The sequence below is a fragment of the Betta splendens genome, chromosome 6 (genome assembly GCF_900634795.4).
Source record: "Betta splendens chromosome 6, fBetSpl5.4, whole genome shotgun sequence".
NCBI lineage: Eukaryota > Metazoa > Chordata > Actinopteri > Anabantiformes > Osphronemidae > Betta > Betta splendens.
The window spans coordinates 16186377-16203799 of NC_040886.2; the positions used below are offsets into that span (position 1 = coordinate 16186377).

The window sequence follows — 17423 nt, forward strand, 5'->3', positions numbered from 1 at the left end:
TTAGAAACAATTTATGAGACATGAAAGTAATACAGTATTTTTCTGATGGATTCTGGATCATTGTTCTAGGAAACACAAGAGGAATCTGTCCAATGACATCACTGATTTACTTTAATCACAATATTAAAGTGAACAGTATGTACATTTGATTTTAACAGTTTCTTTGCATTGATGTCCACAATCAAAAAACAAAACGTGATATTGTTTTTAGTTTTTTTTGGGGGGGGGCTGTGTCACAGTGAGAAGACAGGGACTCTAGAACAAAACAAACCTTTAGCTACTAGAACGCTAGAACACCTGGTAGAGGTGCTCTACTGGACCTGACAAACAATAAAAGCCTTCTGAGAACAATCACGTGTCACCCGCCACCTGCCGTTTTCTGACAGCATGCTGCAGCCTGTGTCCTGGATGGATCTTTCTGGCTGTTCTTCTGCCCATTTGGTGAAGACCAGAGGTCGGTTTTTCACATCAGTAGTAAAGTCCCCCTCTGATTTTTTATGGTTGACGCTGATCCAGGCCGTTTTGACAGTTTCACCAAAAACCCGGGTCAACATGTTGTTCTCGTCTTCGTTCTGTGGCAAAGCCAGCTCTAGGCCTTGACTGGAGCAGAACTCCACAGCCCCCGAGAACGAGCCCGTCTCCCTGTGGGACACGAAATATTTCTGGCCAACCTTCTTGACAAAGTCGTAGGTCGTAACTGGAAAAAACAACAGGCAGGAAATCAGAGATATTCTTACAAATAGTACTGGTTTTATAATATTTACCAAAGCTGTAACTTATGTATCACATTCACGTACAAACCATTGACATAAACCATGTTATTTGTTGAGTCAGATACTCACCATGGTCTAATTTAGCAACGGCGTCCTTTAATAGGTCAAGGTCCTGGTAAAGAGGTGTAATTAAATCTGGATTAAACAAAGTAAACAAAATTACCAGAGCTGCAAAAGATCTCCATTAAAACTGTAAAAAGGTGGACAGATGAGGACCGCATTGCGCTGCAGAGCTGCTTTGAAGACACTGACTGGGAGGCTCTTTGTGAACCTCATGGTGAGGACATTGATGGACTGACAGACTGCATCACAGATTATATTAATTTCTAACAACAGCTTTCCTAACAACAAGCCATGCATCACTCGTAATCAAAGCCACCCTGAATGAAAAGACAGGGAGGCAGCTAGAAGTGTCCAGAGAGAGCTGTCAGTCAAAATCAGAGAGGGGAAGGAGGCTTACAGGAGCAAACTGGAAACTAAGACAACGTCCTAGTGTCCTCAATGACTACAGACCCATGGCTCTGACCTCTCACATCATGAAGGCTTTTGCGAGGCTTATCCTGGACTCCCTCCATTGTCTGGTCAAACTCTCAGTCAACCCCCTCCAGTTTGCATATTAACCCCAACTAGGAGTGGATGATGCCATCATACATCTGCTCCATTGCACCTATAAGCACCTGGACAAGCCTGGCGTCTTAGTGAGGATCATGTTCCTCATGGACATGCAGGTGGAACCCGCCTAATCTCATGAATCATGGACTACCTCACCAACCGCCCACCTGCAGAACTGCAGAACGTGGTCTGCAGCACAGGTGCTCCACAGGGGACAGTCCTGTCTCCCTTCCCTCTTCACCCTGTCATTCACCAATGTGCATCCAGGGAATAAACATTGAGAGAGTAGACTCTTATATGTACCTGGGTGTGCATCTAAACAATAAACTGGACTGGACTCATAACACAGATGCACTGTACAGAAAGGGTCAAAGCAGACACTACCTTCTGAGGAGACTGCAACTACTTCTGCAGCATGGCAGAGAGTGGTTTGAATCCCCTGTCAGGGCGAGTGAGCATCCAGTGTGGGTCCTTGGGCAAGACCCTTCAAGCTACTGCCTATCTCATACAATAATGAGAGACAATGCACCACATGAGATACCAGCTCAGACGTCGCCCGGTCTAACAAGGTCTGCGTCAAGTGCTGGGGAACCAGAGCACCTTGGCGAGAAGTGGGCTACTGGAACAAGAAAGAAATGGCTGAGATGCGAGAACAAGGCTCTGTTGGAATGCTACTACTCAAGTAACCCTAGTCAGAGGGGTTACATGCAAAGAATGTGCGGTGAATAGGAACGGAGGAACCCACATTCAAGACTGACGGCGAAGCAACTAGTAGCTCAGTGTTCCAACATCCACAAACGGCAACTGCTATCACAACTTGAGATTGACGAGATACAACACAAAGGCTACGGCAAGGGGGAGCCAGGACGCCAGGTCAGAGGGGAGGTTTCATCATCTCCCTAACCGGAAATTTGGTACAAAGCCCCAATGAGCACAGACACGCTGAGCGAGGCAGCGACTGATCTGAAAGATAGAATTATGGCGAGATTGAGCAGGCAACCCTAAGTGAAGTACCATCAGAAAGTCTCATGGAAGATGTGAATGCAGCATTGAGAGCGATCCCTACCACAACAATCACGGAAACCAATGAGCTGATATACGCTTCAGCATCAGTGATCCTGGAGGTGCTTGGCTATAAGAGCAACCATGGGGGCCATGAGACGAAGGTTGAAGGCAGGACGAAGGAGACGAGGTTGGAGGCAAAAATCAAGGCAGCTCGGAGGGAAGTGAGCCAAATGACAGAGGCCCAGAAAGGTGCTATGAAAAGATCGATGCCCAAGAGGTACAGCCAGATGACCATACCTGAAGCACTCGAAACTGCCAAGCAAAGGCTACAAGCCTTGGCCAGGCACCTAAAGAGATACACCAGACGAATAAACCGGCTGTTCGCAACACAACCTGCGAAAGTGTACTCTAAATGGCAGGGTAATAACAGCAGAGCAGACCCACCACGGCTGGAAACTGAACAGTACTGGAAGGGTATATGGGAGAGGGATGCATCACACATCAGCGATGCACAGTGGCTGGTGGAGGGAAGACCACAGCAACCTCCCTGAACAGAATCCAGTGACTATCACAGTGGCAGACATCCAACAAAGAGTCTCAGGTATGAAAAACACTGGACAGCACCCGGCCCTGACATGATCCACGCCTACTGGCTAAAGAAGCTCACTGAGCGCCTGGCAGCACAAATGAACCAGCTGCTAAGGGATGGGAGCCACCTGAATGGCTAACCGAAGGGCGAACAATCCTGATAATGAAGGATCCCTCAAAGGGTACAGTCCCATCCAACTACTCCAACTACTGGCCAATAACCTGTTTCTCCACAACATGGAAGCTCATGTCAGGCATCATCACAGCTAAGATACAGTAAGTGGTGTCACAAACTGGCTCCACATTTGTTACAAAGAGGGGACACAAGTCAGGTTTCATTAACTCAAATTTATTGTAAAGCAATAAATGTAACCGACAAACATAACATAAATATAACTTGTCAGTAGGTTCAATATCAATAGTGAATGATGTGCTTGGATGAGTGACAAATGGGATGTGTGCAGGTTGTATGCAATCAAAAAAAATAGACAAACCAAACCATGCAGGTACTGGGAAGTGCAGGAGAGACCTGCAATCACTGAGGCAGAGGTATTTATCACCTCAGCAACCTAACCAGGTGCCACCCCTCTGCTCTGATGACCACTTCCTGTCTGCAGGCAGCTAAAGGAACCAAAACCACAAACCAAAACAGAAGAGGGTATGACACCCTCTCCAATAAAAGGGAGGTTCTACCCTGAACCTCACAAACATAACATGGCCCTACATGCCAAGAATGGACACTCAACAACCCCCCTTACTGGACAAAAGTGATCCCCCAATCCATGAACATACTTCTCTCGCAGATGACACTTCCAAAACACCATTCAGTCATTCCATCAGCAACCTCGGTACCAGGGGAGCAATTTAAGATGGAAGACAAGCTGGCCAAGGAAACACGGAGAAGTTAACATGCAGTTACATGGGTTTAAGTTCCTACAGGGCACGAGATAATGCATCAGCGATGACATTATCTGAGCCCTTAATATGACGAATGTCCGGGTCATAGGGCTATAAAAACAACACCCACCTCATCAGCCTTTTATTGGGATTCTGCAAAGACTTCAGAAAAGTCAAAGGGTTATGATCCGTATAAACAGTCAACTGTACCCCAGCACTGACATAGACATCGAAATGTTGCAGAGACCAAACCAGTGCTAAGGCCTCCTTCTCAATTACTAAATATTTAAGTTGATGCCTATTAAATTTTCGGGAAAAAAACTTACTGGACAGTCCACTCCTCGGTTGTTCTCCTGTAATAACACTGCTCCAGCACCAACCTGGCTGGCATCCACCTGGAGCTTAAAAGGTTGGTCAAAACAAGGGGCTGTTAACACAGGTTCAGAACACAACAATGCCTTCACCCCCTCAAATGCCTTCTCACATTGTGAGGACCAAATGAAGGGTGATTTACTTTTAAGCATATCAGTCAAAGGTGCCAAAACAGATGAAAAGTTCTTACAAAAACTGCGGTAGTAACCCACCATCCCCAGGAACCGCATCAGTTCTTTCTTATTCGTGGGTTGAGGGAACTGCTGTATGGACCAGACTTTAGCTTGCACTGGACAAACTTTGCCCTGCCCTACAACCTTTCCCAGATAGGTCACAGTAGCTTTAGCAAAGTCGCATTTAGCAAGAGTGATGGTCAGTCGTGCCCACACCAACCAGTTGAACAGAGCTTGAATATCCTGGACATGCGCTTCCCAGGTGTTTGAAAAGATCACCACATCATCCAAGTACACAGCGCAACCCTTGAGGCCAGCCACCACACGATTCATTAATCGCTGGAAAGTTGCAGGTGCCTTTCGTAAGCCGAATGGCATAACCGTGTAGGAGAACAAACCAAAAGGAGTAATAAAAGCTGAAATTTCCCTTGCTCATTTTGAGAGCGGAACCTGCCAATACCCTTTAAGGAGGTCAAACTTACTAAGAAATGACCCTACCTGATCAATACAATCTTCCATTCTCGGAAGCGGATAGGAGTCAGGTTGTGTGAGATTATTCACTTTACGATAGTCAGTACACAGCCTCAAACTGAAATCTGCTTTTTTAACCAGAACACATGGCGAAACCCAGTTCGATGAACATGGTTCTGCGATGCCATTGTCAAGCATATACTGAACTTCATTCTCCAGCTGTGACCTCTTCTCAGCAGACACCCATAAAAATGCTGCTGGATGGGCTCTGCATTACCAACTTCTATGTCATGCTCTATTAAATGCGTTCGAGTTGGAGTGTCTGAAAAGAGAGACGAATAACTCTTTATTAACTTAACCAATTCTTCACGCTTTGCGCTATCCAAATGGCTGACAAGGGCACCAAGCCTTTTCAACGTTTCTGAATTTTTCAACCGACCTTGTAATCAGCAGTCCTCAGCCACTAACTCCCCCTCCTCACCATCCATGTCAGATTGACTGAGATGAGTGATGGTTGGGCCCGCTACCAGTATGGGTTTTACCCTCTGCAGACGTTCCAGCTCTGCCCTGTCTGAGTCACGAGGATAGGTTTCAACAGGTTAACATGACAAATCTGGACTTTCCTACTGCGCTCAGGAGTTTCCACCAAATAATTTAAGTCTGACAACCGTTTTACCACTGCGTAAGGGCCACTGAATTTTGCCGGAAATGGCGAACTCACCAACGGCAAAAGAGCAAGGACACGATCACCCGGACTGAATTGTCAGATTTCCACTCTGCGATCATACAAGCGCTTCATTTTCTTCTGTGACCTCTCCAGTCTTTGTTTTGCCAAGTCTCCGGCCCTATGCAGTTTTAACCGGAACCCATTTACATAGTCAAGGAGATTTGAAGGGACTTCCTCCTTCAAACAATCATCCTTCAGAACAGCCAGTGGGCTTCTTACTCTATGACCAAATGTTAAATCATTTGGGCTAAACCCTGTACTTTCCTGAACAACTTCCCGAGCCGCCAACAACAACCATGGCAGCCCTTCTTCCCAGTTGCCAGACAACTCTGTGCAGTAAGCCCGCAACAAAGAAGAGTTTGATGAAGTCGCTCCAGCGCTCCCTGGCTCTGCGGATGAAAAGCTGTGGAACGATTATGCCTGACCTGCAGTTGTTTCAACACTTGAGAGAAGAGGCGGAAAGTGAAGTTGGATCCTTGATCAGACTGGATCACTTTAGGAATCCCGAATATGGAAATGAACTGAGTTAGAGCCCTGACCACAGCTTTGGCTGTAATGGTGCGAATCAGATAAGCGGCTGGATACCTCGTAGCCTGACACATCAGAGTCAACAAATACTGTAGGTGTTCCCAGATTTAGAACGGGGCAAAGGTCCCACACAGTCAATAAGCAGATACTCAAAAGGCTGTCCAACCACAGGAATTGGGTTCAGGGGTGCAGGATTAACCCCCTGGTTTGGTTTTCCTGTGAGCTGACAAGTATGACATGTTTTAATAAAACTTGCAACATCTTTCTTCAACCGTGGCCAAAAGAAATGCTGCAATATTCGGTCATACATTTTCCTCACCCTAAAGTGACCTGCCACTTCACCATGCGATGCCGCAAGGACTTTATTGCGGAGCGAAGTTGGGACGACTACCTGGAAGACAGGTTCTCCTAGCAACTGTTCAGTATGCGGTACCCACTTCCTAACCAGCACCCCATCTAACAGAAAGAAACACTGGGCAGAATTTCACACTTCTGTTAGTAGTGAAACTTTATCAAACAACTCCGTCAAGGAAGGATCAGCTTTTTGTTGTTGAGCTAAATCAGCCGGAGAAACTGTTAACCGATTCAACAACAAATTGCTTGGTAACTCTAGACATGGTTGTTCATCTATGACTTGCGCTGCACGACTAGCAGCTCGTGTGACTGCACAGACTGATAAAACCCCATCAGGTACAGATGGTCTTCCAGTGATGTCATCAGCAAAAGTCCAGTTCTTCTCCAGCAGGAACCCCTCATCCGGCCACACTTTACTTCCAGCCAAGTCATTCCCCAGAATCAAGTGTACCCCTTCCACTGGCAACTGTGGACGGACACCCACTAACACATTACCCTGCACCAGACCACAGGTAAGACTTACTTTGTGCACTGGAACGGATAAGGGTACCAGTCCCATGCCTAAAACAATGATGCACTGACCGGTACTGGTTTTCGTTAAAAATGGCAGCACTGACTCGAGAATAAACGAGTCCACAGCCCCAGTGTCTCTCAAGATTTTAATAGACTGTTGAGTCCTACTACCCTCCAAAGACACCAACCCATCCGAAATAAAAGCGGAAAAGTCGGGCAGAGGTTTTACAAAATCAGGAACAGGTGATTGCCAAGCTACCCCCCCGTGGTTGTGCAATGCCACTGCTGGAGCAGCCATCACAACAGGCTTCGCTAAACCAGTCTTCTTAGCTTGAAGTACCGGACATTCATTTTTCCAATGACCCTTCATCCGACAGTACCGGCATGTATTTGAACCGGACCCAACACCTCGACCACCATCATCGGTTTTTGGAGAAAACGGATCGGCCACTGCTTTTTGTCTAAAAGCTCTGTGACCAAAGTCGTATGTACGGCGAGCTTCGTTCTTTACATCATACGTCCTCTTATGTGTCAAAACAAATTCATCTGCCAACTCTGCTGCCTCGCTTGGTGTTTGAACCTTACGTTCGTTAATGAACATTGCAACATGATCTGGTACTGAATTTTTAAACTGTTCTAAAACCACAAGGTTACAGAGATCTTCATAGGTACTAACCTTAGAAGCGGTACACCATCGATTAAACTGCGTTATCAAATCTCGGGCGAACTCCGCGTGAGTCTGGTTTTCCAGTTTCCTCTTAGAACGGAAACGCTGCCGATATGCCTCAGGCACCAACTCATAGGCTTTCAGCACAGCCAGTTTAACTTTTCCATAGACTTGACAGTCGTCCAAGCTAAGAGACGAATAGGCTTTCTGTGCTTTACCTGTTAGAACACATTGAAGCAAGACAGTTCTGTCAATATCAGGCCACCCACTAGCATCTGCGATACGCTTAAATAAGGTGAAGAAGGTATCAGGGTCTGATTCATTGAATTTGGGAAGTAGGCAAAGATTACTGACGAGGCCAGAATGTACGTCCCTCGCTGCTTTAACTACCTGGCCCTCAATTTCCTCAGCACCACCGGGTAACTTACCCTTTTTCATTAACTCCAAGCGATACTGCTGCACATCTAATGTGGCACGCTGAGTTTTATGTTTTATAGTTTCGGTTTCTAATTCTTTTTCATATCGCAGGCATTCCAGTTCAAGCTGTTGTTTTAGCTGCAACTACATTAGCTCTTTTTGCTGCTCAAAAGTTAATGTTCCCACAACAGGTATTAAACCTGTCCCCAAAATACCTACTGGCTGCCTGCAGAGAATGCCAGTCTTCAACAACTTCTCCCTCAAGCAAATTTTAACCGTCTCCTTCAACTTCTTATCTGGAACATCAACTTCATAATGTTCCGCAATCTTAAGAAGTTGCTCTTTGGTACACTGCTCTAGTAGAGACTCTGAAGGGCTTTGGATAAAGCTCTCCGCCAGAGAAACCATCCTTGAAAACGGATCTTCAACCAAACTTTTTTTAGATTGAACAGGTAAACCACTCCCCTTCCCTAATCTGACTAGTGAAGAGAAACTACCTAAATAACTCAATCCTAGTCTTCATGCAGTCACATATGGGAGGTTCTTATGCACTCGAAACCAATGATGTGACAAAGGCAACCACAAAAAAATGGCGACCCTCTCACAATCACGGAGGTGCTCCTGAGCAAAAGCTCTACCCACGTTCACTGCCACCTACATGAAATCACCACAGATTCCTAATTGGAACCTGCTGCCAAACCTAACAGGGGAAAAAGCACTCCTGTCCAAACTCAAGTCCAATTAGCCCCCCCAAAAAACCCAATCTAACAAATGAACAGAGACAAAACTAGCCACTCAGCAACCATGATTAAACAAACCAAAAACCTGACAGTACCCCTCCAACAACAACCTCAAACCTAATCCAGGGCAAACCTTAAATCCCGGATGAGCCCCCACTTGTCACAAACTGGCTCCACATTTGTGACAAAGAGGGGACACAAGTCAGGTTTCATTAACTCAGATTTATTGTACAGCAATAAATGTAACCGACAAACATAACATGAATATAACTTGTCAGTAGGTTCAATATCAATAGTGAATGATGTGCTTGGATGAGTGACAAATGGGATGTGTGCATGTTGTATGCAATCAAAGAAATAGACAAACCAAACCACGCAGGTACTGGGAAGTGCAGGAGAGACCTGCAATCACTGAGGCAGAGGTATTTATCACCTCAGCAACCTAACCAGGTGCCACCCCTCTGCTCTGATGACCACTTCCTGTCTGCAGGCAGCTAGTGAAACAAAAGCACAAACCAAAACAGAAGAGGACGTGACAGTGGGCACATTAGCGAAGCACAGAAGGACATTGGTGAGAATACCAGAGGAGCCAAACACCAACTCCTGGTTGACAGAACAGTCGCCCAAGACTGCAGAGTGCAACACACCAACCTGTGCACAGCCTGGATCGACTACAAAAAAGCCTATCACTCAATGCCACACACATGGATCACTTAATGCTTGGAGCTGTACAACATCAATAGAACTCTAAGGGCCTTCATTGCAAACTCGATGTGGTTGTGCAGAACTCCCTTCGAAGCCAATGGGAACCCACTTGCCCAAGTATTCATCCAATGTGACATATGACAAGGAGATGCACTGTCCCCACTCCTGTTCTGCATAGGTCTGAACCCCCTCAGCCAAATAATAAAAAAGACTGGCTATAGATACCGAGTCCGGAACGGGGCCACCTTAAGTCACCTCCGTACATGGATGACATCAAGCTGTATGCCAAGAATGAGCGAGACATCGACTCACTGATCCACACCACCAGGATCTACAGCTCCGACATTGGGATGTCATTCGGGCTCGAGAAATGTGGGAGGATGGTGATAAAGAGAGGCAAGGTAATCCACACAGAAGGGGTCTCACTCCCAGAAGGAACAATAGCAGACATTGAGTACAAGTTACAAGTATCTTGGAATACCACAGGCGAACGGCAACCTTGAACAGGCAACAAGGAATGTGGCAACAGCCAAATACCTCCAACGAGTAAGGCAAGTCCTAAGAAGCCAGCTCAATGGCAAGAACAAATCCCGAGCAATAAACAGCTACGCCCTGCCAGTGATCAGATACCCTGCGGGAATAATAAGGTGGCCAAAGGAAGAGATACAGACCACAGATGTTAAGACACGAAAGCTCCTCACCATGCATGGAGGGTTCCACCCCAAATCCAGCACCCTGAGACTATACGCTAGCCGCAAGTAAGGAGGCCGAGGACTAGTGAGCGTGAGAGCCACTATCCGGGATGAACCATCCAAGATCCACAAGTACATCAAGGATAAGGCCCCGACAGATGACGTGCTGAGTGAATGTCTCAGGCAGTGGAGAACAGAGGATGAGATGCTGGAAGAGGGACCATCATGGGAGGACAAGCCCTTACACGTGATGTATCACCAGAACTTAACTGAAGTAGCTGATCTCAACAAATCCTACCAATGGCTTGAAAGGGCTGGGCTGAAGGACAGCACAGAGGCACTCATCCTGACTGCACAGGAGCAGGCCCTGAGCACCAGAGCCATAGAGGACCAGATCTACCACACCAGACAAGACCCAAGGTGTAGACTGTGCAAAGAGGCCCCTGAGACGGTCCAGCACATAACTGCAGGGTGTAAGATGCTGGCAGGGAAAGCATACATGGAACGCCATAACCAAGTGGCTGGCATAGTATACAGAAAAATCTGTGTGGAGTATGGACTGGAAACCCCAAGATCAAAGTGGGAAACACCTCCCAAGGTGGTAGAGAACGAGCGAGCCAAGGTCCTGTGGGACTTCCAGATACAGACAGACAGAATGGTAATGGCGAACCAACCAGACATTGTGGTGGTGGACAAAGAGCAGAGGAAAGCCGTAGTGGTGGCTGTGGCAATACCAAGCGATGGCAGCATCAGGAAAAAGGAACATGAGAAACTAGAGAAATACCAAGGGCTCAGAGAAGAACTGGAGAAGGCTTGGAAGGTTAAGGCCACAGTGGTGCCTGTGGTGATCGGAGCACTGGGGGCAGTGACCCCCAAACTGGAGCAGTGGCTACAACAGATCCCTGGAAAAACATCTGACATCTTAGTCCAGAAAAGTGCAGTCCTAGGAACAGCAAGGATACTGCGCAGAACCCTCAAGCTTCCTGGCCTCTGGTAGAGGACCCGAGCTTGGAAAGTGTATACACACTCTATTCTCACCCTCCGCGGGTGGTCTCATCCACTTTCCAAGCTCGGGTCCTGCTCGGACCGTCGTGAGACAGGTTAGTTTTACCCTACTGATGATGTGTTGTTGCAATAGTAATCTATATATATATATATATATATATATATATATATATATATATATATATATATATATATATATATATATATATATATATATATATATATATATATATATATATATATATATATATAAAATACTGGGGAATAATATAAAAATACTTCTATCGATAGAAGTATGGAAAACTATTACCTATAGAAATGATGTTCAGACTTATTTTTTTGTTATGTCTGTTTATCGTGTTTATTCACCTTTTCCACACATTACAACTGGTCCAGGCAATCCTCGCAGTCCTGGGTCTCCTTTTTCCCCCCTAGGTCCCATAGGTCCAGGGGGTCCATCCATTCCTGGAAATCCTGGACAGAAAAGGACATCAGTAAACAAACTCGGTGTGGTTAAAGTGTCAGTCCTCTTTCCTTATGAGACAATATGACTTTTTTTAATCCATCCATCCGTCCGTCCATACATACATACATACATACATACATACATACATACATACATACATACATACATACATACATACATACATACATACATACATACATACATAACCACTCATCCGTGGCCGGGTCACAGAGGCAGTAGTCTGAGCAAAAGAGTTCCAAACTTCCCCAAACATTTCCTCCAGCTCCTTCTTTTGTGACCCAAAGCTCATGACCATAGGTGAGGATAGGAACATAGATTGACCGAGAGAGCTTTGCCTTTTGGCTCAGCTGCCTCCTCACCACGATGGATCTGTACACCAACCGCATCATTTCAGCCACCACACCGATCCATAATTAATCTCACGCTCCTTCCTTCCCCCACTTGTGAACAAGACCCCAAGATACTTGAACTCCTCCACTTGGGGAAGGAAAAAGGTGGTTTGCTCCTCCAATCTGGAGAGAGCAAACCACCTTTTTCCGGTTAAGAACCATGGCCTCAGACTTGAAGGAAATTATTCTCCTCCCAGCCACTTCACATTCAGCTGCAAACCGCCCCAGCGCACGCTGGTGTTCCTGGCCTGATGAAGCCAACAGGACAACATCATCTGCAAAAAGTAGAGACTCAATCCTGTGGTACCTGAAACAAACCCCTACTGTCCATTAAAATAATGAAGAAGGGCAGTCCTGCCAAAGTCCAACATGCACCGGGAACAGGTCTGACTTACTGCTGACAATGTGAACCAAGCTCCTGCTCCGGTTGTACAGAGACCAAACAGCTCTTAGCAAAGAGCCTTGGACTTCATACTCCCAGAGCCCCCCCACAGGATGCTATGAGGGACGCGGCCATCCATGTCCACAAAACACATGCAGACTGGTTGGGCAAACTCCTACAAACCCTTGAGTACCCTGCTGACGGTGTAGAGCTGGTCTAGGATTCCACAACCAGGATGAGAATCACGTTGTTCCTCCTGTATCCAAGAATCGACTATCGGCCAAATTCTCCTCTTCAGCACCCTGGTATGGACTTTCCCAGGGAGGCTGAGAAGTGTGATCCCCCTAAAGTCTCTCTCTCTCTCTCTCTCTCTCTCTATCTATCTATCTATCTATCTATCTATATATATATATATATTTTTATATATATATATATATATATATATATATATATATATATATATATATATATATATATATATATATATATATATATATATATATATATATATATATATATATATATATATATATATATATATATATATATAGATAGATAGATAGATAGATAGATAGATAGATAGAGAGAGAGAGAGAGAGAGAGAGAGAGAGAGAGAGAGAGGAACACACTCTCCTTTCCCTCTTTTTGTGATGAGGGAAAACCACCCCGGTTGTCCAGTCCAGAGGAACTGTCTTCATTGTTGTTGCAGAGGCATGTCACCCAAGACAGCCCCACAACATCCAGAGACTTGAGGTACTCAGGGTGGATCTCATCCAACCCCGCTGCCCACCGAGGAGAAGCAATTGGCATTGAACAAAATAACAGACAAAACAGGATAAGAGAACAATAACAGTATTGACTGTGCAAAAAATGGTATTAAAAAAAGGTATTAAGTAAATACAAATTTAGAGAAGCAGACTATTTATTAACACTGAACATTATCCACACGCTGCATGTCAACTGTTGTGTTCTTTCCAGGACACTACTGTTCTTTTGGGAAAACAGAACTTGTTTTATTTGTGTACATACGTTTACATTTTGTCATTAGATATTTAGACCGAAAGTACCATTAGAGAAAATATTTCACATTGGTGACACACTGATCGAAGAGAAAATATTTTTTCCTTTTAAAATAGATATGATAAATACTGAGAACCTGCAGAAGACTTACTTTAAAAACAGGATTTGCCAGAAATGTTAAGTAATAAAAATGCAACGTGTGGGAGAACTGTAGCGATGACGTTAACCTTTTGCACTTTTTATACCTCGATCCCCTTTTGCCCCTGGAAGACCCGGGTCCCCCCATGGTCTTCCTCCCCCCATTGGTCCTGGAATCCCCGGTGGCCCTGGTGGTCCCGCTGACCCTACTTTTCCCGGTGGTCCTTCTGCCCCTGGTGGCCCATCTGCCCCTGGTGATCCCGGTGGTCCCGGAGGTCCCAGTGGCCCTGGTGGCCCCTGTGGTCCCACTTCTTTGTTATCTGAATGCTGACTGTAGCCAACAGCAGCAATCACACAAAGGATGCAGAGCAGGAGACACAGCCTCATCTTCTCAAAGCAGAGCTAAAATCTGTCTAAAATAAAGTTCACATACAATATAAAAAACATCTGAAATATATTATATATATAATTTATGACTAGTGAATACTATTGAATACAGAGTCCTGTTAATTGAACTGAAATGGTCTTTGAATTAAAAATCCATTTAACTTCATAGATGCTTTAAAATGTTTGTTTTTATAATTTTTATAATGAGAAATTCTTGAACTTAACATGTTAAAAGCCATGCATTTAAAATTATAGTCACTGAAAGCAAACTTTGACAATCATGCTAATTGTTATAGTTGATTTCTAGAGTAGAATCAGTTTCACACACACATTTGAAGCACGTTTTGCTCGTGTATTCATGTCTTTAGAACAACAATAATTATGAAATAAGCCAAACACATATTAAGGTGCTAAAAGTATAAACAGTGTTGGTTAGTGAAAAATGAAGAAACTTACAGTTTAACTTGGAGTTCTCTGAAGAAGTGCTGCTGCCTTTCTGGTTCCCAGAGAAAAGTGGTGAACAAAACAGTTTGGTTTTCAGAGATATGACAATGATTCAATAGAGCAAATGAAAAACAGGTGAATAATCTGTGTGGGGATATAACTTTGCTTTTATGCCTTGGAGCAAGTTAACTACATGTGTTTTTATTCAGGTTTAAATATGAGAACATCTGTACAACCATTGCATTGCATTGATGTCTACACTCAAAAAAACAAAACGTTTTTTGGGGGCGGCTGTGTCACAGTGAGAAGACAGGGACTCTAGAACAAACCAAACCTTTAGCTACTAGAACGCTAGAACACCTGCTGGAGGAGCTCTACTGGACCTGACAAACAATAAAAGCCTTCTGAGAACAATCACGTGTCACCCGCCACCTGCCGTTTTCTGACAGCAAGCTGCAGCCCGTGTCCTGGATGGATCTTTCTGGCTGTTCTTCTGCCCATTTGGTGAAGACCAGAGGTCGGTTTTTCACATCAGTAGTAAAGTCCCCCTCTGATTTTTTATGGTTGACGCTGATCCAGGCCGTTTTGACAGTTTCACCAAACACCCGGGTCAACATGTTGTTCTCGTCTTCGTTCTGTGGCAAAGCCAGCTCTAGGCCTTGACTGGAGCAGAACTCCACAGCCCCCGAGAACGAGCCCGTCTCCCTGTGGGACACGAAATATTTCTGGCCAACCCTCTTGACAAAGTCGTAGGTCGTGACTGGAAAAAACAAAACAACAGGCAGGAAATCAGAGATGTTCTTACAAATAGTACTGGTTTTATAATATCTGGGTTTTTTTTAAGATGTCACTTATGTATCACATTCACAAACAAACCATTGACATAAATCATGTTATTTGTTGAGTCAGATACTCACCATAATCTAATTTAGCAACGGCCTCCTTTAATGGTTCAAGGTCCTGGTAAAGAGGTGTAATTAAATCTGGATTAAACAGAGTAAACAAAATTACCAGATATATTAGGTTAAGTTACAGAAATTTTTATTAACTTTAATTCTCTGTTATATTAAAAGAAACTGCAGAAATAGATGTAATAAATTGTTTTAGCTGTTTTGCAATTAAAATTTAAAGCTGTGTTGATTCACTGACTGATTCTGCAGTTATTTGAGGTTTAGTGTTAAACAGGTGTCAATAACAAAAATGACACGGGCAGAAACATGAACTGATATTATGACATATGACATAAAGAGTACAATGTTTAGCAAAGTTTCTCAACAAAAAAGGCACTTACACTATATAGATTGCTTTTAGCAAAAGCCTTAAAAATTCCACATTCAACAAAAATAGTTTAACAAAATTGCTGTATTAAATACTATCAAGTATGAAAATGGTGTTTACAGTTACTCAGCTACAGACAATTCTTTTGTCATTTTTGTTTATCGCCAAAAAGGATTCACCTCTTCCACACATTGCAACAGGTCCAGGAAAACCTTGAGGTCCTGGAGGTCCTGAAGGTCCTGGACGTCCTCTCTCACCTTGAAATCCTCTAGATCCAGCAGATCCAACAGGTCCAGGAGGTCCTACACAAAAAAAGAAAGAAAGGGTCTACATTAATACATATATTGTACAAGGCAACATCAGTAAACAAACTCAGTACCAGTCCCCCTTCCTTTATAAATAAAACAAGATATTGAGTAGCTAAAAACAGTGAGCATTTTAGCGTCAACTATCATGTGTTCTTTCCAGGACACTGCTGTTTACGTTTACATTTAGTCATCAAATATTGAGACTGAAAGCACGATTACAGGAAATATTTCATATTGTTGAGAGATTGATGGAAGAGAAGAGTTTTTGTTTTCAAGTGAATGATAGATATAATGCATACTTTAGCAAGAGAGCCTGCAAAAGATATATATTTTTTGTTTTTTAAAAAACAGGATTTGCCAAAAATGTATTGAAAATGCAACATGTGAGGAAAGTGGTGTTGGAGAACAGTAACAATGACATCAACCTTTTGCCCTTTTCATACCTGGTTCTCCTGGAGCTCCTGGAAACCCTCGTACCCCTTTAGCTCCTGGTGCCCCTGGAGCTCCTGGAAACCCTCGAGCTCCTGGTGCCCCTTGTGGTCCCGGTGGTCCTGGTGGTCCAGGAACTTCTATTTTATCTGAATGCTGACTGTAGCCAATAGCAGCAATCACACAAAGGATGCAGAGCAGGAGACACAGCCTCATCTTTTCAAAGCGGAAGTCTTTCTAAAATAAAGTTCACATACAATTTAAAAACCATTTGTATAATTTACATGACTGAAATATATTTGTTATATTTATGAAAGCAAACACACTTGCAGTTTGCATTAAACATCTATTGAATGAATGTGCTTTATCAGAAATTCTAACAATTTTGTTTGAATGCTGTGCATTTAGAAATATAGTCACTGAAACCAAACTTTGACTATGATGCTCACTCTTAGAGTTGATTCACATAGTTCATTTATAAGTCATTTTCACACACGTTTGAGGCACACGTCATGCATTCATGTCTTTAGAACAACAATTAAATATAAAATAAGCCATACACATTAATGTGGTAAGAGTATAAACAGTGTTGTAAAAAATAAAGAAACTTACAGTTTAACTTGGAGTTCTCTGAAGAAGTGCTGCTGCTCTTCTGGTTCCTAGAGAAAAGTGGTGAACAAAACAGCTTGGTTTTAGAGATTTGTCAAGGATCCAGTAGAGGAAATGAAAAACAGGTGAATAATGTACTTTATGGGATGAGAAACAAAAAGATGTTTTTATGCCTTGGCGCATTTTAAACACGTGTTTTTATTCAGGTTTTAAATGGTTCAGAGTGATATGTGACTATATTTTTCATATTTTTGCTCAGCCTCAGTAAACACAGTTGTACAATGCTATACATGTAAGAAACAATATATGAGAT

At 43.8% G+C, this 17423-nt stretch overlaps 2 protein-coding genes across 3 annotated transcripts; both read right to left on the reverse strand.

The window, feature by feature from the left end:
* Nucleotides 1-93: 93 nt before the first annotated feature.
* On the reverse strand, nucleotides 94-14637 carry LOC114857422 (pulmonary surfactant-associated protein D-like). 2 transcript variants are annotated; one of them, XM_029153896.3, is made up of 5 exons: nucleotides 14499-14637; nucleotides 13763-14068; nucleotides 11609-11713; nucleotides 843-908; nucleotides 94-697 (listed from the first exon to the last, which is right to left on the reverse strand). In XM_029153896.3, the coding sequence occupies exons 2-5, from the start codon at nucleotides 14040-14042 to the stop codon at nucleotides 312-314; spliced, it is 837 nt and encodes a 278-aa protein (XP_029009729.1). In that variant the 5' UTR covers nucleotides 14043-14068; nucleotides 14499-14637; the 3' UTR covers nucleotides 94-311. The 2 variants fall into 2 exon arrangements, with proteins under 2 accessions (XP_029009729.1, XP_055365916.1); XM_055509941.1 differs by having other exon boundaries at nucleotides 13763-14064; nucleotides 14499-14629.
* A 29-nt stretch (nucleotides 14638-14666) lies between these two features.
* LOC114857425 (mannose-binding protein C-like) lies at nucleotides 14667-16717 on the reverse strand. The gene is made up of 5 exons (XM_041071183.1): nucleotides 16685-16717; nucleotides 16516-16641; nucleotides 15944-16066; nucleotides 15404-15446; nucleotides 14667-15246 (listed from the first exon to the last, which is right to left on the reverse strand). Exons 1-5 carry the CDS (start codon nucleotides 16715-16717, stop codon nucleotides 14861-14863), a joined length of 711 nt encoding a protein of 236 aa, XP_040927117.1. The 3' UTR covers nucleotides 14667-14860.
* Between the last annotated feature and the right edge of the window lie 706 nt (nucleotides 16718-17423).